The 27,798-nt window shown below is 42.7% G+C and overlaps 2 protein-coding genes across 6 annotated transcripts in view; both read left to right on the top strand.

The window, feature by feature from the left end:
* The window catches only part of spred1 (sprouty related EVH1 domain containing 1), a 37,350-nt gene extending 26,507 nt beyond the window's left edge, over positions 1–10,843 (top strand). Inside the window, exons 4-7 of one of the 5 annotated variants that reach the window (XR_013206717.1) lie at positions 6,424–6,473; positions 7,568–7,711; positions 7,844–9,180; positions 9,313–10,843. Coding sequence is in view for 1 of the 5 variants with exons in the window: in XM_077240147.1 (XP_077096262.1) it covers positions 6,424–6,473; positions 7,568–7,711; positions 7,844–8,446 (797 nt within the window). In the remaining 4 variants the exon portion in view is untranslated. Of the gene's footprint in view, positions 1–6,423; positions 6,474–7,567; positions 7,712–7,843 lie in introns of all 5 variants that reach the window. The other 4 variants (XR_013206720.1, XR_013206719.1, XR_013206718.1 and 1 more) reach the window with 4 other exon arrangements.
* Positions 10,844–11,738: 895 nt separating this feature from the next.
* Positions 11,739–27,371, top strand: fam98b (family with sequence similarity 98 member B). The gene is made up of 8 exons (XM_077240150.1): positions 11,739–11,896; positions 12,411–12,559; positions 12,730–12,852; positions 12,931–13,094; positions 16,957–17,037; positions 17,549–17,665; positions 25,196–25,363; positions 25,992–27,371. The coding sequence occupies exons 1-8, from the start codon at positions 11,859–11,861 to the stop codon at positions 26,232–26,234; spliced, it is 1,083 nt and encodes a 360-aa protein (XP_077096265.1). The 5' UTR covers positions 11,739–11,858; the 3' UTR covers positions 26,235–27,371.
* The last annotated feature ends 427 nt before the right edge of the window (positions 27,372–27,798 follow it).

Genomic DNA, 27,798 nt, shown 5'->3' with positions numbered 1-27,798 from the left:
AGTGTTCCTCTCGCATGTGTAATGCAGGTCTTCAGTGTTCCTCCCGCTTGTGTAACGCAGGTCTTCAGTGTTCCTCTCGCATGTGTAACGCAGGTCTTCAGTGTTCCTCTCGCTTGTGTAACGCAGGTCTTCAGTGTTCCTCCCGCATGTGTAATGGAGGTCTTCAGTGTTCCTCCCGCTTGTGTAACGCATGTCTTCAGTGTTCCTCCCGCTTGTGTAAAGCAGGTCTTCAGTGTTCCTCCCGCTCGTGTAAAGCAGGTCTTCAGTGTTCCTCTCGCTTGTGTAATGCAAGTCTTCAGTGTTCCTCTCGCATGTGTAACGCAGGTCTTCAGTGTTCCTCTCGCATGTGTAACGAAGGTTTTCAGTGTTCCTACCGCTTGTGTAACGCAGGTCTTCGGTGTTCCTCTCGCATGTGTAATGCAGGTCTTGAGTGTTCCTGCCGCTTGTGTAACGCAGGTCTTCAGTGTTCTTCCCGCATGTGTAACGCAGGTCTTCAGTGGTCCTCCCGTTTGTGAAATGCAGGTCTTCAGTGTTCCTCTCGCTTGTGTAACACAGGTCTTCAGTGTTCCTCCCGCTTGTGTAACGCAGGTCTTCAGTGTTCCTCTCTCATGTGTAACGCAGGTCGTCAGTATTCCTCCCGCTTGTGTAATGCAGGTCTTCAGTGTTCCTCCCGCTTGTGTAATGCAGGTCTTCAGTGTTCCTCCCGTATGTGTAACGCAAGTCTTCAGTGTTCCTCTCGCATGTGTAACGCAGGTCTTCAGTGTTCCTCCCGCATGTGTAACGCAGGTCTTCAGTGTTCCTCCCGCATGTGTAACGCAGGTCTTCAGTGTTCCTCCCGCATGTGTAATGCAGGTCTTCAGTGTTCCTCCCGCATGTGTAACGCAGGTCTTCTGTGTTCCTCTCGCATGTGTAACGCAGGTCTTCAGTGTTCCTCCCGCTTGTGTAACGCAGGTCTTCAGTGTTCCTCCCGCTTGTGTAAAGCAGGTCTTCAGTGTTCCTCTCGCTTGTGTAACGCAGGTCTTCAGTGTTCCTCCCGCATGTGTAATGGAGGTCTTCAGTGTTCCTCCCGCTTGTGTAACGCAGGTTTTCAGTGTTCCTCTCGCTTGTGTAACGCAGGTCTTCAGTGTTCCTCCCGCTTGTGTAACGCAGGTCTTCAGTGTTCCTCCCGCTTGTGTAAAGCAGGTTTTCAGTGTTCCTCTCGCTTGTGTAACGCAGGTCTTCAGTGTTCCTACCGCATGTGTAATGGAGGTCTTCAGTGTTCCTCCCGCTTGTGTAACGCAGGTCTTCAGTGTTCCTCCCGCTTGTGTAAAGCAGGTCTTCAGTGTTCCTCCCGCTCGTGTAAAGCAGGTCTTCAGTATTCCTCTCGCTTGTGTAATACAGGTCTTCTGTGTTCCCCTCGCATGTGTAACGCAGGTCTTCAGTGTTCCTCTCGCATGTGTAACGCAGGTTTTCAGTGTTCCTACCGTTTGTGTAACGCAGGTCTTCAGTGTTCCTACCGCTTGTGTAACGCAGGTCTTGGTGTTCCTCTCGCATGTGTAACGCAGGTCTTCGGTGTTCCTCTCGCATGTGTAACGTAGGTCTTCGGTGTTCCTCTCGCCTGTGTAACGCAGGTCTTCATTGTTCCTCTAGCATGTGTAACGCAGGTCTTCAGTGTTCCTCTCGCATGTCTAACGCAGCTCTTCAGTGTTCCTCTCGCATGTGTAACGCAGGTCTTCAGTGTTCCTGCCGCTTGTGTAACGCAGGTCTTCAGTGTTCCTCTCGCATGTGTAATGCAGGTCTTCAGTGTTCCTCCCGCTTGTGTAACGCAGGTCTTCGGTGTTCCTCTGGCATGTGTAACGCAGGTCTTCAGTGTTCCTCCCGTATGTGTAACGCAGGTCTTCAGTGTTCCTCTTGCATGTGTAACGCAGGTCTTCAGTGTTCGTCCCGCTTGTGTAACGCAGGTCTTCAGTGCTCCTCTCGCATGTGTAATGCAGGTCTTCAGTGTTCCTCCCGCTTGTGTAACGCAGGTCTTCAGTGTTCCTCTCGCATGTGTAACGCAGGTCTTCAGTATTCCTCCCGCTTGTGTAACGCAGATCTTCAGTGTTCCTCCCGCTTGTGTAATGCAGGTCTTCAGTGTTCCTCTCGCATGTGTAACGCAGGTCTTCAGTGTTCCTCCCGTATGTGTAACGCAGGTCTTCAGTGTTCCTCTTGCATGTGTAACGCAGGTCTTCAGTGTTCCTCTCGCTTGTGTAACGCAGGTCTTCAGTGTTCCTCCCGCTTGTGTAACGCAGGTCTTCAGTGTTCCTCCCGCTTGTGTAACGCAGGACTTCAGTGTTCCTCCCGCTTGAGTAACGCAGGTCTTCAGGGTTCCTCCCGCTTGTGTAACGCAGGTCTTCAGTGTTCCTCCCGCATGTGTAATGGAGGTCTTCAGTGTTCCTTCCGCTTGTGTAACGCAGGTCTTCAGTGTTCCTCCCGCTTGTGTAACGCAGGTCTTCAGTGTTCCTCTCGCATGTGTAACGCAGGTCTTCGGTGTTCCTCCCGCTTGTGTAACGCAGGTCTTCAGTGTTCCTCTCGCAACGCAGGTCTTCAGTGTTCCTCCCGCTTGTGTAACGCAGGTCTTCAGTGTTCCTCTCGCATGTGTAACGCAGGTCTTCAGTGTTTCTCCCGCTTGTGTAACGCAGGTCTTCAGTGTTCCTCTCGCATGTGTAACGCAGGTCTTCAGTGTTCCTCCCGCTTGTGTAACGCAGGTCTTCAGTGTTCCTCCCGCTTGTGTAACGCGGGTCTTCAGTGTTCCTCCCGCTTGTGTAACGCAGGTCTTCAGTGTTCCTCCCGCTTGTGTAACGCAGGTCTTCAGTGTTCCTCCCGCTTGTGTAACGCAGGTCTTCAGTGTTCCTCCCGCTTGTGTAACGCAGGTCTTCAGTGTTCCTCTCGCAACGCAGGTCTTCAGTGTTCCTCCCGCTTGTGTAACGCAGGTCTTCAGTGTTCCTCTCGCATGTGTAACGCAGGTCTTCAGTGTTCCTCTCGCATGTGTAACGCAGGTCTTCAGTGTTCCTCCCGCTTGTGTAACGCAGGTCTTCAGTGTTCCTCTCGCATGTGTAACGCAGGTCTTCAGTGTTCCTCCCGCTTGTGTAACGCAGGTCTTCAGTGTTCCTCCCGCTTGTGTAACGCAGGTCTTCAGTGTTCCTCCCGCTTGTGTAACGCGGGTCTTCAGTGTTCCTCTCGCATGTGTAACGCAGGTCTTCAGTGTTCCTCCCGCATTTGTAACGCAGGTCTTCAGTGTTCCTCCCGCTTGTGTAACGCAGGTCTTCAGTGTTCCTCTCGCATGTGTAACGTAGGTCTTCAGTGTTCCTCCCGCATGTGTAACGCAGGTCTTCAGTGTTCCTCCCGCATTTGTAACGTAGGTCTTCAGTGTTCCTCTCGCTTGTGTAACGCAGGTCTTCAGTGTTCCTCCCGCTTGTGTAACGCAGGTCTTCAGTGTTCCTCCCGCTTGTGTAACGCAGGTCTTCAGTGTTCCTCTTGCATGTGTAACGCAGGTCTTCAGTGTTCCTCTCGCATGTGTAACGCAGGTCTTCAGTGTTCCTCCCGCTTGTGTAACGCAGGTCTTCAGTGTTCCTCCCGCATGTGTAACGCAGGTCTTCAGTGTTCCTCTTGCATGTGTAACGCAGGTCTTCAGTGTTCCTCCCGCATGTGTAACGCAGGTCTTCAGTGTTCCTCCCGCTTGTGTAACGCAGGTCTTCAGTGTTCCTCCCGCTTGTGTAACGCAGGTCTTCAGTGTTCCTCTCACATGTGTAATGCAGGTCTTCAGTGTTCCTCCCGCTTGTGTAACGCAGGTCTTCAGTGTTCCTCTCCCATGTGTAACGCAGGTCTTCAGTGTTCCTCTCGCATGTGTAACGCAGGTCTTCAGTGTTCGTCCCGCATGTGTAACGCATGTCTTCAGTGTTCCTCCCGCTTGTGTAACGCAGGTCTTCAGTGTTCCTCTCGCATGTGTAACGCAGGTCTTCAGTGTTCCTACCGCTTGTGTAACGCAGGTCTTCAGTGTTCCTCTCGCATGTGTAACGCAGGTCTTCAGTGTTCCTCCCGCATGTGTAACGCAGGTCTTCAGTGTTCCTCCCGCTTGTGTAACGCAGGTCTTCAGTGTTCCTCTCACATGTGTAATGCAGGTCTTCAGTGTTCCTCTCGCTTGTGTAACGCAGGTCTTCAGTGTTCCTCTCACATGTGTAACGCAGGTCTTCAGTGTTCCTCCCGCTTGTGTAACGCAGGTCTTCAGTGTTCCTCTCGCTTGTGTAACGCAGGTCTTCAGTGTTCCTCTCGCTTGTGTAACGCAGGTCTTCAGTGTTCCTCTCGCTTGTGTAACACAGGTCTTCAGTGTTCCTCTCACGTGTGTAATGCAGGTCTTCAGTGTTCCTCTCGCTTGTGTAACACAGGTCTTCAGTGTTCCTCTCGCTTGTGTAACACAGGTCTTCAGTGTTCCTCCCGCTTGTGTAACGCAGGTCTTCAGTGTTCCTCCCGCTTGTGTAACGCAGGTCTTCAGTGTTCCTCCCGCTTGTGTAACGCAGGTCTTCAGTGTTCCTCTCGCAACGCAGGTCTTCAGTGTTCCTCCCGCTTGTGTAACGCAGGTCTTCAGTGTTCCTCTCGCATGTGTAACGCAGGTCTTCAGTGTTCCTCTCGCATGTGTAACGCAGGTCTTCAGTGTTCCTCCCGCTTGTGTAACGCAGGTCTTCAGTGTTCCTCTCGCATGTGTAACGCAGGTCTTCAGTGTTCCTCCCGCTTGTGTAACGCAGGTCTTCAGTGTTCCTCCCGCTTGTGTAACGCAGGTCTTCAGTGTTCCTCCCGCTTGTGTAACGCGGGTCTTCAGTGTTCCTCTCGCATGTGTAACGCAGGTCTTCAGTGTTCCTCCCGCATTTGTAACGCAGGTCTTCAGTGTTCCTCCCGCTTGTGTAACGCAGGTCTTCAGTGTTCCTCTCGCATGTGTAACGTAGGTCTTCAGTGTTCCTCCCGCATGTGTAACGCAGGTCTTCAGTGTTCCTCCCGCATTTGTAACGTAGGTCTTCAGTGTTCCTCTCGCTTGTGTAACGCAGGTCTTCAGTGTTCCTCCCGCTTGTGTAACGCAGGTCTTCAGTGTTCCTCCCGCTTGTGTAACGCAGGTCTTCAGTGTTCCTCTTGCATGTGTAACGCAGGTCTTCAGTGTTCCTCTCGCATGTGTAACGCAGGTCTTCAGTGTTCCTCCCGCTTGTGTAACGCAGGTCTTCAGTGTTCCTCCCGCATGTGTAACGCAGGTCTTCAGTGTTCCTCTTGCATGTGTAACGCAGGTCTTCAGTGTTCCTCCCGCATGTGTAACGCAGGTCTTCAGTGTTCCTCCCGCTTGTGTAACGCAGGTCTTCAGTGTTCCTCCCGCTTGTGTAACGCAGGTCTTCAGTGTTCCTCTCACATGTGTAATGCAGGTCTTCAGTGTTCCTCCCGCTTGTGTAACGCAGGTCTTCAGTGTTCCTCTCCCATGTGTAACGCAGGTCTTCAGTGTTCCTCTCGCATGTGTAACGCAGGTCTTCAGTGTTCGTCCCGCATGTGTAACGCATGTCTTCAGTGTTCCTCTCGCATGTGTAACGCAGGTCTTCAGTGTTCCTCCCGCTTGTGTAACGCAGGTCTTCAGTGTTCCTCTCGCATGTGTAACGCAGGTCTTCAGTGTTCCTACCGCTTGTGTAACGCAGGTCTTCAGTGTTCCTCTCGCATGTGTAACGCAGGTCTTCAGTGTTCCTCCCGCATGTGTAACGCAGGTCTTCAGTGTTCCTCCCGCTTGTGTAACGCAGGTCTTCAGTGTTCCTCTCACATGTGTAATGCAGGTCTTCAGTGTTCCTCTCGCTTGTGTAACGCAGGTCTTCAGTGTTCCTCTCACATGTGTAACGCAGGTCTTCAGTGTTCCTCCCGCTTGTGTAACGCAGGTCTTCAGTGTTCCTCTCGCTTGTGTAACGCAGGTCTTCAGTGTTCCTCTCGCTTGTGTAACGCAGGTCTTCAGTGTTCCTCTCGCTTGTGTAACACAGGTCTTCAGTGTTCCTCTCACGTGTGTAATGCAGGTCTTCAGTGTTCCTCTCGCTTGTGTAACACAGGTCTTCAGTGTTCCTCTCGCTTGTGTAACACAGGTCTTCAGTGTTCCTCTCGCTTGTGTAACACAGGTCTTCAGTGTTCCTCTCGCTTGTGTAACGCAGGTCTTCAGTGTTCCTCCCGCTTGTGTAACGCAGGTCTTCAGTGTTCCTCTCGCTTGTGTAACGCAGGTCTTCAGGTTTTGACAAATATTAACAGTTAATATTGTCCTCTTCGTGCTGAAGCACCTTATGGAGCCACTGTTGTGTGTGTGTGTCTCCGTGATGTTCAGTGCTAGAGATGCTAGTGTAACTAACGCTGGTCCTGTGTGATCTGATTGTGTGTGTGTGTGTGTGTGTTTACCTGCAGGCGGCCCGCAGAACAGCGACACGGACACACCGGAGGACGCTTCATCACAGGTGAGGCTCACACACACACACACAGGGAATTATCATTCAACAAAGAGCACAAATAATAAACATTTGATGAAAGTGTGTGTGGGAAGTACTGACAGGAGACCGTATTCACAGGAAGTGTCTCTTAGCAACCACAGGATGTTCTTTACTGGAGCAAATATAAACAGACCTGTACACACACTTCTCACTCACGTGACCCACACACACACACACACACACACACACACACAGCATTATCAGTGTGAACTTTCCTCTTTCTGTTTCTTATGATGCATCTGGTCGTCTGCGCTGCTGCTTTCACACGCGTTTGTCACATGACCTACGTGTTCTGATGCGTGACGCAGTAATGCTTCACCGGTGTGAATGTCAGACGTGTGTAATAAACATGTTTTTTAAAGATGATGTTTATGAAACAAAAAGATATCACGCAAATGCGCATGTAACAAAATAAAATGACTCAATATTCCCAAGTCATTTTTAAAAGATTCATTATTTTAAAGATTAAAAATAAACGAATTATTCATGATTGGCCCTCTCTTTACTTCAAAGTGAAGTTGAGAAAACATGATTGTGGGAATTGGCTTTATGCACAGCTTCACTACTTCCTGAACTTCAGCCAGCCCTTTGTTTCCTGTCTGTCATTATTGGACAAACTGATTAATTCAGGTGTGCCTGGCCTCAGTAACAATAATCAGGCACACCTGGACTAATCAGTTTGTCCAATAACGACAGACAGGAAACAAAGGACTGGCTGAAGTTCAGGAAGTAGTGAAGCTGTGCATAAAGCCTATTTGCCTGTCAAAGTGTTTTAAAAAGTGTTCATTATTCTTAGGTACCAATCATTATAAATCTGTGTTAAATAGGGTACGTCTGGATGGGTCATGTGGCAGTAAAGTTGATTAATATTTTATGTAAAATATGCAGTATTCATTCATGGGGACATAAAATCCACCAAACTGTAGGAATGACCCAGATATTCCATGTATATGTCAATCAATATGAGCTCATCAAAGCTGGAGGTGTAAGAGCTTCTGTAATCTGTGATGTCATGCTGAGTTTTACTGAGTGTGTTGAAGTGTTTGTGCTGTGATTGACAGGAGAGTGTGTGTGTGGAGATGCCCGTGAGAGACGTCTTCTGTCCTCGAGCCGTCGGGTCCAGCGAACACTCCCGCGGCTCTTATGTGCGAGTGCTGCCCTTCGACCAGACGCTCACTGCTAACCAGCGTTTCTTGCCTCCACAGGTACACACACACACTCACTCACACACTCACACAAAAACCCATCAGAAGTGCAGAAATATGAACTCGCTCCTGCAGCGCTCTGTTTTAGATGTCTGTTTCAACTTCCTCCTAACGTGTGTGTGTGTGTCTCAGGTCTCCTTCAACCCCAGACGTCACGTGAGCTTCCACATGGACGAGGAGGAGATCGTGCGCATCAACCCGCGCAAGGACGTGCCGATCCGTGGCTACGAGGACTACCGGCACCCGGATCTGTGGAAGCGTGACCCGGAGCGCGAGGCCCCCGACGAGAAGAGCCCGTACCCGTACGCCGAGGCCCCGGAGCGGCTCAAGCTCGAGGTGAAGACCCAGCAGCCCGCGGCTAAAGCGTCCCGGCGGCGGCGCGAGGACGGAGAGCGCTCACGCTGCATCTACTGCCGCGAGGTGTTCAACCGCGAGGACAACCGGCGCGGGCAGTGCCAGGACGCGCCTGACCCCATACGCCAGTGCATCCACAGGGTGAGCTGCATGCTGTGTGCCGAGAGCATGCTCTACCACTGCATGTCTGACGCTGAGGGCGACTTCTCCGACCCCTGCTCCTGCGACGCCAGCGACCCGCACTTCTGCCTGCGCTGGCTAGCACTGCTGGGGCTGGCGGTGCTAGCGCCCTGCATGTGCTGCTACCCGCCGCTGCTAGCCTGCCACCGCTGTGGAGAGGCCTGTCAATGCTGTGGTGGAAAGCACAAGGCCGCCGGGTGAGCGGGACAAGCCCGCGGATTTACACCGGCCCTCGACGGGCTTAGCGCAACTCAGTCCTGTGGAGAGAGCGTCGATCACAGGCGTTAGCGGCGTCAGGAGGAGCGTCCTCGTCGCACGGACACGGAGAACACGCTAACACATCGCGTGCAACTATGAAGAAATGATATTGTGTACTTGTACAGTGGTTCTAACACTTGGCTTTTCCGTGAGTTATTAACCGTGCGCTAATGCGCAAAACGTGTTGTTAGCATTAAAGACAGCGGTCGCTAAGACTTGTTTCACGCGGCTGTAGAATATATTCCAGAAGTTTTCTTTTGATTCTGTCAATCATTAATCCAACAGGCACTTATAATCCTGCTCCTGTTCGAGACTTTTAACCGCTGACGGTTTAAAACCCAGGAGAGCCACAGAAAATGGACGTTTATTCTTACTGTGGAATAGAAGTGTTTATATTTTACATGCATGTTTAAAAAGTGTTTTCTGTTTTTAAAATCGACCTTGTTTTGACTAATAACCAGATGTTTTTTTTGTGCAAAGAGTATGTGTTAGTTGACACATGTATTTGAAACGTGTTGTGGGTAAAATCCCGTCACGGTTAACTTTCTATGCAAGTATTTCCATGAGACTCTCTGACCTCCGCACACACAGTCCCGTTCCTCACGTTAGCCGACGTTCAGGGAAACTTTGCGGGGAAAAACTGTCTATTGTCACTAGTGCAGGGATGGGCAACTTCGGTGCTGGAGGGCCACTGTCCTGCAGAGTTTAGCTCCAACCCTGACAAAAACTCTTTTCTAGTAATCCTGAAAAAATAGATTAGCTTGTTCAGGTGTGTTTAATTAAGATTGGAGCTAAACTCTGCAGGACAGTGGCCCTCCAGGACCGAAGTTGCCCATCTCTGCACTAGTGTATGAAGCACCGCGCACACAGAAGTCACTTTAAAATCAGCTTTCTGTTGGACTGCCAACTTTTGGTGCGTTCAAGTCCTCTTGGGAAGTTCGTATTTACGAGGTGGGAAGTCGTGTTTATGACAGCGTTCAAGTCACTTTCGCCGGAGTAAGATGGCGGTGTACCTTCTCTTAATTAATTACACAAAAATACAGCAAGGTTCTAATCTAGAAAATGAAGTACAAAGAAATGTCTATCAGGTGTGCTTTGCTTTTTATATTTTTAATTAATTTATGAAGCCACTGCAAATTTTATCGTTACATATTATATTGTTATATTATAATGCCATCATGTGCAGGCAGTTAGCTTATTTCGCTGTAAATAGAAAAGCATGACAATATCACTGATAAATAGGCTACCTTTTAAGTATTGTGGTATTCATAATGTTTTCGCTAACTGACACGCCCACAACTCGTAAAGATCTAGCTTCCCACAGGTATTCACGACATTGTGGTGGCGTTCATAAATAAATACGATCTTTATGACACGACCACACACTTTGTGTCCCTCACGCGCCCGCGAAGTTTCCCTTTAGCAACGGTAACGTGAGCGTGCGTTTCCATGACGACCCGCTGTAAATACCGAACACTATTTCTGCATTCGTGATCGCTGCTGACGGTACGTGTCGTGGTTTGATTTGACAGCATTATGTACATAGATCACCTGTTGATACTGTTTCACATTGAAAAGTAGTGGAGATGATGATAAATGACGTTCGAGATTTTAATCGAGATTCTCTCTAGTTTTGTATCGCCGAAAGATGAAAGGTTTGTGAAGCTCGTCTTATGAAGCTGCTAGAAACAATCACTAACTGCATCGCAAGAGTCTCATTCCTCTACGGATGACTGTTAAACACGAACTAGTTATAGTATTTAACCTTGAGGCGTGTGTTTGAGTTGCTTTTCTCCTGAATCAGTCGATTTTCACGATCTTGCGAATATGCAACGCTTTCCTCGTGTGACGCAACCGTCGCGTTTATGTGACTACCAGTTTAATCACGTGCTGCTATTGTTTTTTATTCGTGTTCTTCTCTTCATGGAAATATAACTCTGGAATGCATAACATACCGTAGACTCTTGACGAGATGGTGTCGTTCTCTTGAAACTCTTCAGTGTTTCAGTGGTTTATTCTGTGAACTGTAGTTTTATTCTTCATTCTTCCCCTCCGCAGAAAGTGCCTCATCCCTCACTCAAACCCTAACGCTTCGGTTCTGTTTATCTCTACTATAGCTATTTCTATTATGGTTTGAAAATACTAAATATATGATGTAATATTTATAGTTCAGTAACTCATGTCATAGTTGTATTTTCTGTATACAGATGTAGCTTGTTACTTTCATAAATATACAATGTAAATATGCATACAAATGTTTGTAACTGTTTTTATGTTACACCGTACACTTATTACATCAGTTAACATTACCATAAAAATAAAAGGTGAATATAAATATAATTTTGTGTGAGTGTGTGTTTGACTGTGAGAATGTGTGAGAGTGTCTGTGTGTGTAGTGTCTGTGGGTGTGTCTGTCTGTGATAGTGTGTCTGTATGAATGTTCGAGAGTGTGTGCGCGCAAGTGCCTGTTAACTTAGTTGTGTGTGTGTGTAGAGTATGTGTGTTGAAGGATGTCTTCATATGTGAAAATGATGTTTAAGTAAAGGAACTATTTTTATGTGTTTTTCATTATTTCTTTAAATGCATGTTTTCTGTTTGTAAGCTCACGCCACAACTGTTAAAGTTTCTCATTTCTTTTAGAAACGGCTCAACGTTTAGTGGCCGTTTAGTGGACTCTTCTGCCTCGACATCTGCGCATGCGCTCATTGCGCTGTTGTGCGCGGACCTTCCTGATGCAAGCGCGTCCATGGACAGTGCGCGCGAACGCGCTGACGGCTGAAGTACTTTAGTCATTAAACAACCCGCTACACACACTTTACACTCTACTGTTGGGTTAAAGCTAGTGCAAGCGAACACACACACACACCCGTGCTGCTTCAAATGGCTCTCTTTTTGTGTCCCACTGAAAAAAATAACATCAAGTGTTAAATAATGGTTACATTAATGTTTTTGGCTGAATGATTTCTTATTTAAGGGCTTATCAGTTATGAAATTTACTAATGTCGTTATATTCACAATTCTGTCTGTGTGGTTTTATGCTCAGAGACTGAATGCAGGATGTTTATGACAGAATCTGAAGAAATAAAAAGTGGGAGCAGGATTACAACCACGATTACACGGCATTGGAAACTATATTTACTATGGTATTTTTAGGGATCTCAAGCGGCCAAAGTCAAACGATTACATTACACAAACCTGTGTTTCGATGGGAACTCTTGTTTTGTTGTGGTTTCTGGCCGGTCTCGTTTCAGTGACGCACTTCTGCAGACGCGCGCGTGGGGTGATTTAAATGAAACACTAATGCTCATTATTGTGATTTATGTTTTTCGTTTAATCATATGTGAATGTATTTAAGATGGAAAGCGATATTCTTGATATCCTGGATCAGCTCGGGTAAGCAGAAGATCAATCGCTTGAGAAATGTGGTTTGTTTTTATGACAATGATCAGAAACCGATCAAATGATTATGTGTAATGGTCGGATGTATTTATTTGTTGCACGTTGATGAGTAGTAAACATTTTCCTCTGGTGTGGGTCATAAAGTGGTTATAAGTGTTGTGTTTATTGCGAAAAGCACAGTTCAATTATAATGTGTTCTGACTCTCTTGATGTTCATTGTTATATGTTTCTGTATTCCACAATGTAATAGAATAAATATATTTGCATCTATTTCTAAACTGAAATCACAAAATACCTCAATAAACGGAAAGAAGTAATTAAAGTATTTGGTATTATTCACCACCAGTTAATTATTCATGTGGAGAGACTCCAGTTTAAATATTGCTAATCAGCAGTTACAGGGTAGAAGAAGAAAAAGTAGTAATTAACTTTTAATTTGTTTATTAATCCAAAACCGTTATAAAGTAATTATCTATGAAAGTATGCATAAACCTGTGATGATTGGCAGGTACGAGGGGCCGCTGTCGGAGGAGGCGGGGCTTCTGGCAGCTTGTGGGCGGGGCTTCAGCTCATCTGAATATGTCAGTCTGGTGACGTGGCTCTCCTGCAGACTCTCACGCATCACTGATTCACACACACAAGAGTCGCTCATCACAGGTGAAACACACACACACACACACCTCATTACTGAACTGATAAACTGAATCGCAGAATAAATGGGCAGCTTTTTAGTTTGAAGTGTGTGTGTGTGTGTAGAGGACAGATGTGCAGTGGAGGTCAGTGCTCTGCTGAAGTACTGATGTGTGTGTGTGTGTGTGTGTGTATAGAGGACAGATGTGCGGTGGAGGTCAGTGCTCTGCTGAAGGATTGCTGTTGTCCGTATGAGGGACTGGCGTCACGGATCGCGAACGGGGACACCAGAGAGACCAGCGACTACCTGAAGATCCTCTGTGAGTCTTTCCCTCGTGAGTGTGTGTGTGTTTCACTTGTGTGTGTGTGTGAGTGTTTCACTTGTGTGTTGGTCTCAGTGTTCGTGGCGTCGGAGCTGCAGGCGGCTGAGATGGAGGCCTGTAAACACTCGTGTGTGTGTGTGGAGAAGGACTCGTCTCTGCAGGAGCTCAGAGTGGTGTGTGAGACGCTGCAGCTGCCGGATCCAGCCGGACCACACGCCCTCAGTGCCGTGCAGCAGCAGGTGTGTGTGTGCCGCGGAATCACACAACACTGATATCACACACACTTCTGCAGCGCAATCACACAACACTAACCTCACACACACTTCTGCCGCGCAATCACACAACACTGATATCACACACACTTCTGCTGCGCAATCACACAACACTGATATCACACACACTTCTGCCGCGCAATCACGCAACATTGACCTCACACACACTTCTGCAGCGCAATCACACAACACTGACCTCACACACACTTCTGCTGCACAATCACTCAACACTGATATCACACACACTTCTGCTGCGCAATCACACAACACTGACCTCACACACACTTCTGCAGCGCAATCACACAACACTGACCTCACACACACTTCTGCTGCGCAATCACTCAACACTGATATCACACACACTTCTGCTGCGCAATCACACAACACTGACCTCACACACATTTCTGCAGCGCAATCACACAACACTGATATCACACACACTTCTGCTGCGCAATCACACAACACTGACTTCACACACACTTCTGCCGCGCAATCACGCAACACTGACCTCACACACATTTCTGCAGCGCAATCACACAACACTGACCTCACACACACTTCTGCCGCACAATCACTCTACACTGATATCACACACACTTCTGCTGCGCAATCACACAACACTGACCTCACACACACTTCTGCCGCGCAATCACACAACACTGACCTCACACACACTTCTGCCGCACAATCACACAACACTGACCTCACACACACTTCTGCCACACAATCACACAACACTGACCTCACACACATTTCTGCAGCGCAATCACACAACACTGATCTCACACACACTTCTGCTGCGCAATCACACAACACTGACTTCACACACACTTCTGCCGCGCAATCACGCAACACTGACCTCACACACACTTCTGCAGCGCAATCACACAACACTGACCTCACACACACTTCTGCCGCGCAATCACTCAACACTGATATCACACACACTTCTGCTGCGCAATCACACAACACTGACCTCACACACACTTCTGCCGCGCAATCACACAACACTGACCTCACACACACTTCTGCCGCACAATCACACAACACTGACCTCACACACACTTCTGCCGCACAATCACACAACACTGATATCACACACACTTCTGCCACACAATCACACAACACTGACCTCACACACACTTCTGCCGCGCAATTACACAACACTGACCTCACACACACTTCTGCCGCGCAATTACACAACACTGACCTCACACACACTTCTGCAGCGCAATCACACAACACTGACCTCACACACACTTCTGCAGCGCAATCACACAACACTGACCTCACACACACTTCTGCCGCGCAATTACACAACACTGACCTCACACACACTTCTGCCGCGCAATTACACAACACTGACCTCACACACACTCTACAGCACAATTACACAACACTGACCTCACACACACTCTACAGCACAATCACACAACACTGACCTCACACACACTCTACAGCACAATCACACAACACTGACCTCACACACACTTCTGCTGCGCAATCACACAACACTGACCTCACACACACTCTACAGCACAATCACACAACACTGACCTCACACACACTCTACAGCACAATCACACAACACTGACCTCACACACACTTCTGCTGCGCAATCACACAACACTGACCTCACACACACTCTACAGCACAATCACACAACACTGACCTCACACACACTCTACAGCACAATCACACAACACTGACCTCACACACACTCTACAGCACAATCACACAACACTGACCTCACACACACTTCTGCCGCGCAATTACACAACACTGACCTCACACACACTTCTGCCGCGCAATTACACAACACTGACCTCACACACACTCTACAGCACAATTACACAACACTGACCTCACACACACTCTACAGCACAATCACACAACACTGACCTCACACACACTCTAAAGCACAATTACACAACACTGACCTCACACACACTCTACAGCACAATCACACAACACTGACCTCACACACACTTCTGCAGCGCAATCACACAACACTGACCTCACACACACTCTACAGCACAATCATACAACACTGACCTCACACACACTTCTGCCGCGCAATCACACAACACTGACCTCACACACACTTCTGCCACACAATCACACAACACTGACCTCACACACACTTCTGCCGCACAATCACACAACACTGACCTCACACACACTTCTGCCGCGCAATCACACAACACTGACCTCACACACACTTCTGCCACGCAATCACACAACACTGACCTCACACACACTTCTGCCGCGCAATTACACAACACTGACCTCACACACACTTCTGCCACGCAATCACACAACACTGACCTCACACACACTTCTGCAGCGCAATCACACAACACTGACCTCACACACACTTCTGCCACACAATCACACAACACTGACCTCACACAGACTTCTGCAGCGCAATTACACAACACTGATCTCACACACACTTCTACCGCGCAATTACACAATACTGATCTCACACACACTTCTGCCACGCAATTACACAACACTGATCTCACACACACTTCTGCCGCGCAATCACACACTTCTGCCGCGCAATTACACAACACTGACCTCACACACACTTCTGCTGCGCAATCACACAACACTGATCTCACACACACTTCTGCCGCGCAATCACACAACACTGATCTCACAAACACTCTTCAGCACAATCACACAACACTGATCTCACACACACTCTTCAGCACTATCACACACTTCTGCCGCGCAATTACACAACACTGACCTCACACACACTTCTGCCGCGCAATCACACACTTCTGCCGCGCAATTACACAACACTGATCTCACACACACTTCTGCCGCGCAATTACACAACACTGACCTCACACACACTTCTGCAGCGCAATTACACAACACTGACCTCACACACACTTCTGCCGCGCAATTACACAACACTGACCTCACACACACTTCTGCCGCGCAATCACACACTTCTGCCGCGCAATTACACAACACTGATCTCACACACACTTCTGCCGCGCAATTACACAACACTGACCTCACACACACTTCTGCAGCGCAATTACACAACACTGACCTCACACACACTTCTGCAGCGCAATTACACAATACTGATCTCACACACACTTCTGCCGCGCAATTACACAACACTGACCTCACACACACTTCTGCTGCGCAATCACACAACACTGATCTCACACACACTTCTGCTGCGCAATCACACAACACTGACCTCACACACACTCTACAGCACAATCACACAACACTGACCTCACACACACTCTACAGCACAATCACACAACACTGATCTCACACACACTTCTGCTGCGCAATCACACAACACTGACCTCACACACACTCTACAGCACAATCACACAACACTGACCTCACACACACTCTACAGCACAATCACACAACACTGATCTCACACACACTCTACAGCACAATCACACAACACAAATTTAATTTTTGAGTGAACTATCCCTTTAATGTATCAAAGATTATTGTGATTGAACATTATTTGTAGTTCCTGCAATCCAATAGTGAAGTTGTTCACGCGTCGACTGAAAACAGCACCGACTACAAGACAGATTCCTGGGATTTAAGATACATCATCGGGTCGTCAAAATGTGAATCAATTAAAAACCGTTAATGGACCGGATATTAAATTGAACACCACAGTCGTGTTTGGGAGTGGAAATGGTTACGGAAGTTTTCAGTGTGTTTTATAGCACAATCTTCTCTGTAATATCACAGATTCTTCATGACATTGACTCTCTTCATGTGCTGTTATCTGTGGACGTACTAAAATAAGAGTTGTGTTTGTGCGCAGGTGAATGTTTTGCTGAAGCAGCTTCCAGACACACACATCGGAGATCCTGCGTTCAAGAGCTCCCTTCATCCTGACCAATGGGTGAGTCCGTCTTCTCTCCCCAGAACATACATCATCAACCGCTGAGGTTTCAGATCAGATGATCATCCCAGATGAGCTTCAGCAGAACACGGACTCTAGCGCTCCATCACCTGGGTTATGCACATCAGAAACGAGCGATGGAAATGACAAGTTTTGGGGGAAATCCCTTAATTCACAGTTTTTACACTCGCTTGAGATCTTTTGTGTGAAGAGTTAATGTGAATAATTGGAGATGGAAATGCATTTGCTGAATAACTTCTGATGTAGCGAAGATTAAAGCCTCGTCACTGATCTGCTGATGTTTTATTTACTGTTGTTTACTAGATTACCAATACCACCGTCATCCTCCAACAACTTAATGGAAACGCACCTAACTCACATTTGTTTGCTTTCTCATTTTTTTGCAAACTTTGAAAAGATTGGGTTCAGGTTTGGATGTAAACCCAGCTGTTGTTGCAAGCTCTGCAGAGTGTGTATGTGTGTGTGATCATTGTGCTGTGTGCCTGTTTAGAGCGAGCTGGAGAAGATCAACGGCGCGCTGTCGGCGGAGTACGAGTGTCGGCGGCGGATGCTGATCAAGCGGCTGGATGTGACGGTGCAGTCCTTCAGCTGGTCTGACAGAGCCAAGGCACGACTCACTGCCTACACACTTTCAACAACACTTCTAGCTTTTTTTAAGCAAATCAGAACTTGTAATTAGGAAGAAAAAAGTCAGAAATTGAGAGAGAAACTTGTAATTAGAAAGAGAAAAGTCAGAAATTGAGAGAGAAACTTGTAATTAGGAAGAAAAAAAGTCAGAAATTGAGAGAGAAACTTGTAATTAGGAAGAGAAAAGTCAGAAATTGAGAGAGAAACTTGTAATTAGAAAGAGAAAAGTCAGAAATTGAGAGAGAAACTTGTAATTAGAAAGAGAAAAGTCAGAAATTGAGAGAGAAACTTGTAATTAGAAAGAGAAAAGTCAGAAATTGAGAGAGAAACTTGTAATTAGGAAGAAAAAAAGTCAGAAATTGAGAGAGAAACTTGTAATTAGAAAGAGAAAAGTCAGAAATTGAGAGAGAAACTTGTAATTAGGAAGAGAAAAGTCAGAAATGGAGAGAGAAACTTGTAATTAGGAAGAAAAAAAGTCAGAAATTGAGAGAGAAACTTGTAATTAGGAAGAGAAAAGTCAGAAATTGAGAGAGAAACTTGTAATTAGGAAGAGAAAAGTCAGAAATTGAGAGAGAAACTTGTAATTAGGAAGAAAAAAAGTCAGAAATTTAGAGAGAAACTTGTAATTAGGAAGAAAAAAAAGTCAGAAATTGAGAGAGAAACTTGTAATTAGGAAGAGAAAAGTCAGAAATTGAGAGAGAAACTTGTAATTAGGAAGAAAAAAAGTCAGAAATTGAGAGAGAAACTTGTAATTAGGAAGAAAAAAAGTCAGAAATTGAGAGAGAAACTTGTAATTAGGAAGAGAAAAGTCAAAAATTGAGAGAGAAACTTGTAATTAGGAAGAAAAAAAGTCAGAAATTGAGAGAGAAACTTGTAATTAGGAAGAAAAAAAAGTCAGAAATTGAGAGAGAAACTTGTAATTAGGAAGAGAAAAGTCAGAAATTGAGAGAGAAACTTGTAATTAGGAAGAAAAAAAATCAGAAATTGAGAGAGAAACTTGTAATTAGGAAGAGAAAAGTCAGAAATTGAGAGAGAAACTTGTAATTAGGAAGAAAAAAAGTCAGAAATTGAGAGAGAAACTTGTAATTAGGAAGAGAAAAAGTCAGAAATTGAGAGAGAAACTTGTAATTAGGAAGAAAAAAAGTCAGAAATTGAGAGAGAAACTTGTAATTAGGAAGAGAAAAGTCAAAAATTGAGAGAGAAACTTGTAATTAGGAAGAAAAAAAGTCAGAAATTGAGAGAGAAACTTGTAATTAGGAAGAAAAAAAGTCAAAAATTGAGAGAGAAACTTGTAATTAGGAAGAGAAAAGTCAGAAATTGAGAGAGAAACTTGTAATTAGAAAGAGAAAAGTCAGAAATTGAGAGAGAAACTTGTAATTAGGAAGAAAAAAAGTCAGAAATTGAGAGAAACTTGTAATTAGGAAGAGAAAAGTCAGAAATTGAGAGAGAAACTTGTAATTAGGAAGAAAAAAAGTCAGAAATTGAGAGAGAAACTTGTAATTAGAAAGAAAAAAAGTCAGAAATTGAGAGAGAAACTTGTAATTAGGAAGAGAAAAGTCAGAAATTGAGAGAGAAACTTGTAATTAGGAAGAGAAAAGTCAGAAATTGAGAGAGAAACTTGTAATTAGGAAGAAAAAAAGTCAGAAATTGAGAGAGAAACTTGTAATTAGGAAGAAAAAAGTCAGAAATTGAGAGAGAAACTTGTAATTAGGAAGAGAAAAGTCAGAAATTGAGAGAGAAACTTGTAATTAGGAAGAAAAAAAGTCAGAAATTGAGAGAGAAACTTGTAATTAGGAAGAAAAAAAGTCAGAAATTGAGAGAGAAACTTGTAATTAGGAAGAAAAAAAGTCAGAAATTGAGAGAGAAACTTGTAATTAGGAAGAGAAAAGTCAAAAATTGAGAGAGAAACTTGTAATTAGGAAGAAAAAAAGTCAGAAATTGAGAGAGAAACTTGTAATTAGGAAGAAAAAAAAGTCAAAAATTGAGAGAGAAACTAGTAATTAGGAAGAGAAAAGTCAGAAATTGAGAGAGAAACTTGTAATTAGGAAGAAAAAAAGTCAGAAATTGAGAGAGAAACTTGTAATTAGGAAGAAAAAAGTCAGAAATTGAGAGAGAAACTTGTAATTAGGAAGAGAAAAGTCAGAAATTGAGAGAGAAACTTGTAATTAGGAAGAAAAAAGTAAGAAATTGAGAGAGAAACTTGTAATTAGAAAGAAAAAAAGTCAGAAATTGAGAGAGAAACTTGTAATTAGGAAGTGAAAAGTCAGAAATTGAGAGAGAAACTTGTAATTAGGAAGAGAAAAGTCAGAAATTGAGAGAGAAACTTGTAATTAGGAAGAAAAAAAGTCAGAAATTGAGAGAGAAACTTGTAATTAGGAAGAAAAAAAGTCAGAAATTGAGAGAGAAACTTGTAATTACAAAAGAGAAAAGTCAGAAATTGAGAGAGAAACTTGTAATTAGGAAGAAAAAAAGTCAGAAATTGAGAGAGAAACTTGTAATTAGAAAGAGAAAAGTCAGAAATTGAGAGAGAAACTTGTAATTAGGAAGAGAAAAGTCAGAAATTGAGAGAGAAACTTGTAATTAGGAAGAGAAAAGTCAGAAATTGAGAGAGAAACTTGTAATTAGGAAGAAAAAAAGTCAGAAATTGAGAGAGAAACTTGTAATTAGGAAGAGAAAAGTCAGAAATTGAGAGAGAAACTTGTAATTAGGAAGAAAAAAAGTCAGAAATTGAGAGAGAAACTTGTAATTAGAAAGAGAAAAGTCAGAAATTGAGAGAGAAACTTGTAATTAGGAAGAGAAAAGTCAGAAATTGAGAGAGAAACTTGTAATTAGGAAGAGAAAAGTCAGAAATTGAGAGAGAAACTTGTAATTAGAAAGAGAAAAGTCAGAAATTGAGAGAGAAACGTAATTAGGAAGAAAAAAAGTCAGAAATTGAGAGAGAAACTTGTAATTAGGAAGAGAAAAGTCAGAAATTGAGAGAGAAACTTGTAATTAGGAAGAAAAAAAGTCAGAAATTGAGAGAGAAACTTGTAATTAGAAAGAAAAAAAGTCAGAAATTGAGAGAGAAACTTGTAATTAGGAAGAGAAAAGTCAGAAATTGAGAGAGAAACTTGTAATTAGGAAGAGAAAAGTCAGAAATTGAGAGAGAAACTTGTAATTAGGAAGAAAAAAAGTCAGAAATTGAGAGAGAAACTTGTAATTAGGAAGAAAAAAGTCAGAAATTGAGAGAGAAACTTGTAATTAGGAAGAGAAAAGTCAGAAATTGAGAGAGAAACTTGTAATTAGGAAGAAAAAAAGTCAGAAATTGAGAGAGAAACTTGTAATTAGGAAGAAAAAAAGTCAGAAATTGAGAGAGAAACTTGTAATTAGGAAGAAAAAAAGTCAGAAATTGAGAGAGAAACTTGTAATTAGGAAGAGAAAAGTCAAAAATTGAGAGAGAAACTTGTAATTAGGAAGAAAAAAAGTCAGAAATTGAGAGAGAAACTTGTAATTAGGAAGAAAAAAAAGTCAAAAATTGAGAGAGAAACTTGTAATTAGGAAGAGAAAAGTCAGAAATTGAGAGAGAAACTTGTAATTAGGAAGAAAAAAAGTCAGAAATTGAGAGAGAAACTTGTAATTAGGAAGAAAAAAGTCAGAAATTGAGAGAGAAACTTGTAATTAGGAAGAGAAAAGTCAGAAATTGAGAGAGAAACTTGTAATTAGGAAGAAAAAAAGTAAGAAATTGAGAGAGAAACTTGTAATTAGAAAGAAAAAAAGTCAGAAATTGAGAGAGAAACTTGTAATTAGGAAGTGAAAAGTCAGAAATTGAGAGAGAAACTTGTAATTAGGAAGAGAAAAGTCAGAAATTGAGAGAGAAACTTGTAATTAGGAAGAAAAAAAGTCAGAAATTGAGAGAGAAACTTGTAATTAGGAAGAAAAAAAGTCAGAAATTGAGAGAGAAACTTGTAATTAGAAAGAGAAAAGTCAGAAATTGAGAGAGAAACTTGTAATTAGGAAGAAAAAAAGTCAGAAATTGAGAGAGAAACTTGTAATTAGAAAGAGAAAAGTCAGAAATTGAGAGAGAAACTTGTAATTAGGAAGAGAAAAGTCAGAAATTGAGAGAGAAACTTGTAATTAGGAAGAGAAAAGTCAGAAATTGAGAGAGAAACTTGTAATTAGGAAGAGAAAAGTCAGAAATTGAGAGAGAAACTTGTAATTAGGAAGAGAAAAGTCAGAAATTGAGAGAGAAACTTGTAATTAGGAAGAAAAAAAGTCAGAAATTGAGAGAGAAACTTGTAATTAGAAAGAGAAAAGTCAGAAATTGAGAGAGAAACTTGTAATTAGGAAGAAAAAAAGTCAGAAATTGAGAGAGAAACTTGTAATTAGAAAGAGAAAAGTCAGAAATTGAGAGAGAAACTTGTAATTAGGAAGAGAAAAGTCAGAAATTGAGAGAGAAACTTGTAATTAGGAAGAGAAAAGTCAGAAATTGAGAGAGAAACTTGTAATTAGGAAGAGAAAAGTCAGAAATTGAGAGAGAAACTTGTAATTAGGAAGAAAAAAAGTCAGAAATTGAGAGAGAAACTTGTAATTAGAAAGAGAAAAGTCAGAAATTGAGAGAGAAACTTGTAATTAGAAAGAGAAAAGTCAGAAATTGAGAGAGAAACTTGTAATTAGGAAGAGAAAAGTCAGAAATTGAGAGAGAAACTTGTAATTAGGAAGAGAAAAGTCAGAAATTGAGAGAGAAACTTGTAATTAGGAAGAGAAAAGTCAGAAATTGAGAGAGAAACTTGTAATTAGGAAGAGAAAAGTCAGAAATTGAGAGAGAAACTTGTAATTAGGAAGAGAAAAGTCAGAAATTGAGAGAGAAACGTGTAATTAGAAAGAGAAAAGTCAGAAATGGAGAGAGAAACTTGTAATTAGGAAGAAAAAAAGTCAGAAATTGAGAGAGAAACTTGTAATTAGGAAGAGAAAAGTCAGAAATTGAGAGAGAAACTTGTAATTAGGAAGAAAAAAAAGTCAGAAATTGAGAGAGAAACTTGTAATTAGGAAGAAAAAAAGTCAGAAATTGAGAGAGAAACTTGTAATTAGGAAGAGAAAAGTCAGAAATTGAGAGAGAAACTTGTAATTAGGAAGAGAAAAGTCAGAAATTGAGAGAGAAACTTGTAATTAGAAAGAGAAAAGTCAGAAATTGAGAGAGAAACTTGTAATTAGAAAGAGAAAAGTCAGAAATTGAGAGAGAAACTTGTAATTAGGAAGAAAAAAAGTCAGAAATTGAGAGAGAAACTTGTAATTAGAAAGAGAAAAGTCAGAAATTGAGAGAGAAACTTGTAATTAGGAAGAAAAAAAGTCAGAAATTGAGAGAGAAACTTGTAATTAGGAAGAGAAAAGTCAGAAATTGAGAGAGAAACTTGTAATTAGAAAGAGAATAGTCAGAAATTGAGAGAGAAACTTGTAATTAGGAAGAAAAAAAGTCAGAAATTGAGAGAGAAACTTGTAATTAGGAAGAGAAAAGTCAGAAATTGAGAGAGAAACTTGTAATTAGAAAGAGAAAAGTCAGAAATTGAGAGAGAAACTTGTAATTAGGAAGAAAAAAAGTCAGAAATTGAGAGAGAAACTTGTAATTAGGAAGAGAAAAGTCAGAAATTGAGAGAGAAACTTGTAATTAGGAAGAGAAAAGTCAGAAATTGAGAGAGAAACTTGTAATTAGGAAGAGAAAAGTCAGAAATTGAGAGAGAAACTTGTAATTAGGAAGAAAAAAAGTCAGAAATTGAGAGAGAAACTTGTAATTAGGAAGAAAAAAAAGTCAGAAATTGAGAGAGAAACTTGTAATTAGGAAGAGAAAAGTCAGAAATTGAGAGAGAAACTTGTAATTAGGAAGAAAAAAAAGTCAGAAATTGAGAGAGAAACTTGTAATTAGGAAGAGAAAAGTCAGAAATTGAGAGAGAAACTTGTAATTAGGAAGAAAAAAGTCAGAAATTGAGAGAGAAACTTGTAATTAGAAAGAGAAAAGTCAGAAATTGAGAGAGAAACTTGTAATTAGAAAGAGAAAAGTCAGAAATTGAGAGAGAAACTTGTAATTAGGAAGAAAAAAAGTCAGAAATTGAGAGAGAAACTTGTAATTAGAAAGAGAAAAGTCAGAAATTGAGAGAGAAACTTGTAATTAGGAAGAAAAAAGTCAGAAATTGAGAGAGAAACTTGTAATTAGGAAGAGAAAAGTCAGAAATTGAGAGAGAAACTTGTAATTAGAAAGAGAATAGTCAGAAATTGAGAGAGAAACTTGTAATTAGGAAGAAAAAAAGTCAGAAATTGAGAGAGAAACTTGTAATTAGGAAGAGAAAAGTCAGAAATTGAGAGAGAAACTTGTAATTAGAAAGAGAAAAGTCAGAAATTGAGAGAGAAACTTGTAATTAGGAAGAAAAAAAGTCAGAAATTGAGAGAGAAACTTGTAATTAGGAAGAGAAAAGTCAGAAATTGAGAGAGAAACTTGTAATTAGGAAGAGAAAAGTCAGAAATTGAGAGAGAAACTTGTAATTAGGAAGAGAAAAGTCAGAAATTGAGAGAGAAACTTGTAATTAGGAAGAAAAAAAGTCAGAAATTGAGAGAGAAACTTGTAATTAGGAAGAAAAAAAAGTCAGAAATTGAGAGAGAAACTTGTAATTAGGAAGAGAAAAGTCAGAAATTGAGAGAGAAACTTGTAATTAGGAAGAAAAAAAAGTCAGAAATTGAGAGAGAAACTTGTAATTAGGAAGAGAAAAGTCAGAAATTGAGAGAGAAACTTGTAATTAGGAAGAAAAAAAAGTCAGAAATTGAGAGAGAAACTTGTAATTAGGAAGAGAAAAGTCAGAAATTGAGAGAGAAACTTGTAATTACAAAGAAAAAAGTCAGAAATGAACATTTAATTTAATATTCAACAATAATATTGATCTGCCTGCATTGACACCATTTTATGAGAACTGAACTGAGCTGGACGATGACATCACTTTCTCCAGAGTGGCTATATACATATATATATAAATGAACGAAATTAATAACTTAGTTTAAACAAAAATGAAACATGTCATCACTGTAAAGCTGCTTTGAAACAATCAGTATTGTAAAAAGCGCTGTATAAATGAGGGTGACGACTTAATTACAAAGAAAAAAGTCAGAAATGGATATAAACTCATAATTACAAAGAAAATAGTCAGAATTATGAGATTTAAACTCGAAATTGTGAAAAAATAAGTCAGAATTAAGAGAAAAAGCAGAAATACAATATATTACAATACTCCCATTGGTCGGTGGTGCTGATGTAACAGGTGGGTGTGGCTCTGAGGCTCCGCCTTCTCTGAGGTGTAAATCATCTCCGGTTCAGACGCCGGTAAATACACACTGAGACGCTGTATAGCAGAAACTGAAGCTGAACTGAGTTCTGATTGAAAGACACTGACGCCCTCTGTACTTCTGTTCCCTTACATAAATGGCAGACAGATGCGTATGCTGTGAGTGTTAGGAAAGCAAAGCTGTGAGTGTATTTGTGTGTATGTTTCAGGTTAGGATTGACCGAATGGCCCGGGCGTATCAGCCGAAGCGCTTCTCTCTGTCGCTGCAGTCGTCAGTGAGCGTGGCTCATCTCCTCGCCGCTCGAGAGGACGTCTGTAACCTGAGGAAGACCAGCAGCGGCTCGAGCCGAGAGAACACCGCCTGCGCCGTCAACAGAGTACGTCCCGCTTATGATCTCTGATGAACTACTGTCTCCCTGTGAAGGCCTTCCCTTCTCCTCTGTACTGATAAACCTTGTGAAAATAATTCCAGTTCGCATGGATACGCGGAACCAACAAAAAATTCTGTATTATGAATTTTTAAGGCCAGACAAGTAATTTGTTGAGGTCAATTTGTAAAGAAAGACACACGACTGCGCACATAATCAAATGCGCATATTTCTATAGACACGTAATATGCATGTGCACGCCGTCAGCGTTTCACAGGTTTTCCGTTTAAGTTTGCGCAGAGATGATAACGTTTCCACTGTGGAACCTGTTTCAGGGTTTGTGTCCTCGAGCTCCAGGCACTGTTGTGTGTGTGTGAGCCGGAGCGCGTTCAGGGTTTTCTGTTAGAGCGGCGTCGTGTTAGCGGCCCCTAAGTTAATAACTAATGATCTTTGCAACGGAAGTGAATCAAACAAAACGTACTTTAGCTGGACAATAACTTTATTCTAGAGCTGCTGTAAAGCCAAAACAATCTGTTACTTTCATTTCCTATTATCACTGTAAAGCTGCTTTTAAATAATCTGTATTGTTAAAGCGCTGTATAAATGAAGGTGACTTGACTTGATGTGGATTCGTCAGATCCTGATGGGAAGAGTTCCTGATCGCGGAGGACGGCCGTCTGAGATCCAGGCGCCTCTGCCGGAGATGCCCGTGTGGAAGAAGAGAACAGATGGAGGAGGAGGAGGATGGAGAGATGGAGGAGGAGGAGGATGGAGAGATGGAGGAGGAGGAGGATGGAGAGATGGAGGAGGAGGAGGAGGAGGAGGAGGAGGAGGCCGCCGATGGAGGAGAGGAGGCCGAGGGGGGCAGTATTATCACTGACAGTGTTATAGTGGACGAATGACTGAAGTTTGCCTGACAGTGAAGCGCATTAACGTGCGTCCTGTGAGGAGATGTCATTTCCTCTCTTTTAAACTAGTGTTTTCTTAAAGCGATAGTTCACCCAAAAATTTAATTAGCCCATGATTTACTCACCCTGAAGCCATTCTAGCTGTATATGACATTCTTCTTTCAGACGAATGCAATCAGAGTTATATTAGAAAATGTCCTGGCTCTTCCAAGCTTTATAATGGCAGTGAATGGCTGGTGAAAATTTGAAGCGAAAATTTAAGTGAAAATCTATCCATGATAAAAGTGCATCTATCCATCATAAAAGTTCTCCACAGGCTCCAGTGGGTTAATAAAGGCCTTCTGAAGCGAAGCCATGGGTTTTTGTAAGAAAAATACGCATATTTATAACTTTATAAACTAAAATAACTATCTTCCGCCAGACGACCGCGCACATACAACGCAATTCGACTGGCGCCACAAGAGTAACCCTTGACGCATGAATGATGTCGCATTTAGGAGTATCATGACCTTAGAAGCCTCTCACGGTTTAAACAATCAGGACTGGGCAACAAACTGAAGCTCCTCCCACATTTCTCTTTAAAAATTGCTAATTTGTGACGGTGTTTTTGTTTTGCTCTTTCCTCTGCGCTTCCGTGTTCGTCACTGTTACGCGTCGGGTCAGAGGTTAGTCTTTCGGCGTAAATCGATGTGTACGGCCGTCTGTCGGAAGCTAGTGATTATAGTTTATAAAGTTTTAAATATGGACATTTTTCTTACACGAATGCATCGCTTCACTTCAGAAGGCCTTTATTACCCCCCCCCAGACTATCATCATGGATGGATGCACCAGCCATTCACTGCCATTATAAAGCTTGGAAGAGCCAGGACATTTTTTAATATAACTCAGATTTTAGTCATCTGAAAGAAGAATGTCATATACCGCTAGCTAAGTGTGTATATAACTTCAGCGTGAGTAAATCATGGGCTAATTTTCATTTTTGGGTGAACTATCATTTTAAGCTACATCATCAGCCTGTGCAAAAACCTGAGATTACTAAGCATGCATTGCTTCAAAAGTCTGCTGAAAACTATGAAAAATAAAGCCGTGAAAAACCCTGATGAAATATACATGACATTTGATCTTTGTTTTTATTTATTTGTCGTATGAAGCTTTTTTCTTGTTCTGTATAAATGGACTCAGTTCAATGTTCCTGTTCGTGTGCTTTGCATTCTGGTCCCGCTGGATCTCTTGTAACTCAATCTTACTCAGATTCACAAGGGTAAAGCTTGTAATGATGGATAATTTGAGCTGTCAGGTTGGATTCTGCAGGATATGTAATTTATATTAATATAGTTAATTTCATTTATATAGTGCTTTTTTAAGCACTCAAGCGCTTTACATATGGAAGGGGAATCACTTCAACAACCAACATCTCACATCTTACGGCTGTTACGTCACGTGTGTAAACACAGTAGATCTTGCTGTTACAGCGCATGGGAGGTGCGTTAGTGCTGAGTCATAACTAATGAGCAACATTATTGACAATACATCATT

The sequence above is a fragment of the Siphateles boraxobius genome, unplaced genomic scaffold, assembly GCF_051911475.1.
Source record: "Siphateles boraxobius isolate OS27281-9 unplaced genomic scaffold, OSU_SipBor_1 22, whole genome shotgun sequence".
Taxonomy (NCBI): domain Eukaryota; kingdom Metazoa; phylum Chordata; class Actinopteri; order Cypriniformes; family Leuciscidae; genus Siphateles; species Siphateles boraxobius.
This window is presented reverse-complemented; position numbering and strand designations above follow the sequence as displayed.

Excerpts from the sequence above, each read along its gene's own strand:
- fam98b (XM_077240150.1), top strand. The coding sequence starts at position 11,859 with ATGGAAAGCGATATTCTTGATATCCTGGATCAGCTCGG. Across the intron at positions 17,038-17,548 it reads CCCTTCATCCTGACCAATGG|AGCGAGCTGGAGAAGATCAA; the intron begins GTGAGTCCGTCT and ends GTGCCTGTTTAG. Across the intron at positions 25,364-25,991 it reads CCGCCTGCGCCGTCAACAGA|ATCCTGATGGGAAGAGTTCC; the intron begins GTACGTCCCGCT and ends TGGATTCGTCAG.